The 1344-nt window shown below is 65.3% G+C and overlaps 1 protein-coding gene across 1 annotated transcript in view; it reads left to right on the forward strand.

The window, feature by feature from the left end:
• Position 1: 1 nt before the first annotated feature.
• The window catches only part of SLC6A9 (solute carrier family 6 (neurotransmitter transporter, glycine), member 9), a gene marked incomplete at its 5' end in the record, with an annotated part of 7293 nt that continues 5950 nt past the window's right edge, over positions 2-1344 (forward strand). The window contains 5 exons of the mRNA XM_009332539.1: positions 2-91; positions 506-640; positions 721-824; positions 903-1140; positions 1228-1326. Of these exons, the coding sequence (XP_009330814.1) occupies positions 2-91; positions 506-640; positions 721-824; positions 903-1140; positions 1228-1326 (666 nt within the window). The remainder of the gene's footprint in view (positions 92-505; positions 641-720; positions 825-902; positions 1141-1227; positions 1327-1344) is intronic.

The following is a 1344-nucleotide window of genomic DNA, read 5'->3' on the forward strand; positions in this document are numbered from 1 at the left end:
CGGGGTGCTCCTGCCCCTCCTGGGCTGCCTTGGCGTCTCCTGGGTCGTTGTCTTCCTCTGCCTCATCAAGGGCGTCAAGTCCTCGGGGAAGGTACCTGCGTGTTCCCCCTCCGGGCCCCGCCCCCTGGGCATGGACACGCCCCCTCTGTAGATGGCCACGCCCCCTCTAGGCATAGCCCCTCCCCTATTGGGAATGTACCTCCCATTGTTGATGTGGCCCCACCCCTTCTGGGCACAGCCTCTCCCCTTTTAGGCAAGGTCCCAGCCCTCTGCGCATGCTCCTCCCACTCTGGGAAAGGCCACACCCCTTCTGGGCACAGCTCCTCCCATGTGGCCATGGCCCCGCCTTCCCTGGCTGTAGCCCCTCCCCCTGGGCCATACTCTCCTCCTGGTCCGTCGCTCCACGCTCTGGACCGTAATCCCTCCCCTGGTCTGTAGCCTGCCCCCCAGTCCATAACCGCACCCCCTGTCCCCTGCCCCGCCCCACTGGGGTGCCGCCCCGCAGGTGGTGTACTTCACGGCCACCTTCCCCTACGTGGTGCTCACCATCCTCTTCGTGCGTGGCATAACACTGGAGGGGGCCCTCACCGGCATCATGTACTACCTGACGCCCCAGTGGGACAAGATCCTCGACGCCAAGGTGAGCGGGGATGAGGGGTGGCGGGTGGCCAGGAAGGAGCGGGGCTGCGGGGCACGGCACTGACCACCCCACCGCTGCAGGTGTGGGGCGACGCGGCCTCGCAGATCTTCTACTCGCTGGGTTGTGCCTGGGGCGGGCTCATCACCATGGCCTCCTACAACAAGTTCCACAACAACTGCTACCGGTGAGTGCCCAACGGCGATCCCCCGGTCTCCCTGCTGCCTCCTGGGCCTGCCACCAGCCCCGACCCCTCTCCCTGCAGGGACAGCATCATCATCAGCATCACCAACTGCGCCACCAGTGTCTACGCTGGCTTCGTCATCTTCTCCATCCTGGGCTTCATGGCCAACCACCTGGGCGTGGACATCTCCAAGGTGGCCGACCACGGCCCTGGCCTGGCCTTCGTCGCCTACCCCGAGGGTCTCACCTTGCTCCCCATCTCACCCCTCTGGTCCATCCTCTTCTTCTTCATGCTCATCCTCCTGGGGCTGGGTACACAGGTAGGTCATGGTGGGGCCAGCGTGTTGGGATGGGGTGGCATGGTGGGGCCAAGGTGGTGACACACTGTCCCCTCCACCCACGTGCAGTTCTGCCTGCTGGAGACGCTGGTCACGGCCATTGTGGACGAGGTGGGCAACGAGTGGATCATCCGCAGAAAGACCTTCGTGACGCTGGGGGTGGCTGTGGTGGGGTTCCTGCTGGGT

Source organism: Pygoscelis adeliae, unplaced genomic scaffold (assembly GCF_000699105.1).
Source record: "Pygoscelis adeliae isolate BGI_AS28 unplaced genomic scaffold, ASM69910v1 Scaffold449, whole genome shotgun sequence".
Taxonomy (NCBI): domain Eukaryota; kingdom Metazoa; phylum Chordata; class Aves; order Sphenisciformes; family Spheniscidae; genus Pygoscelis; species Pygoscelis adeliae.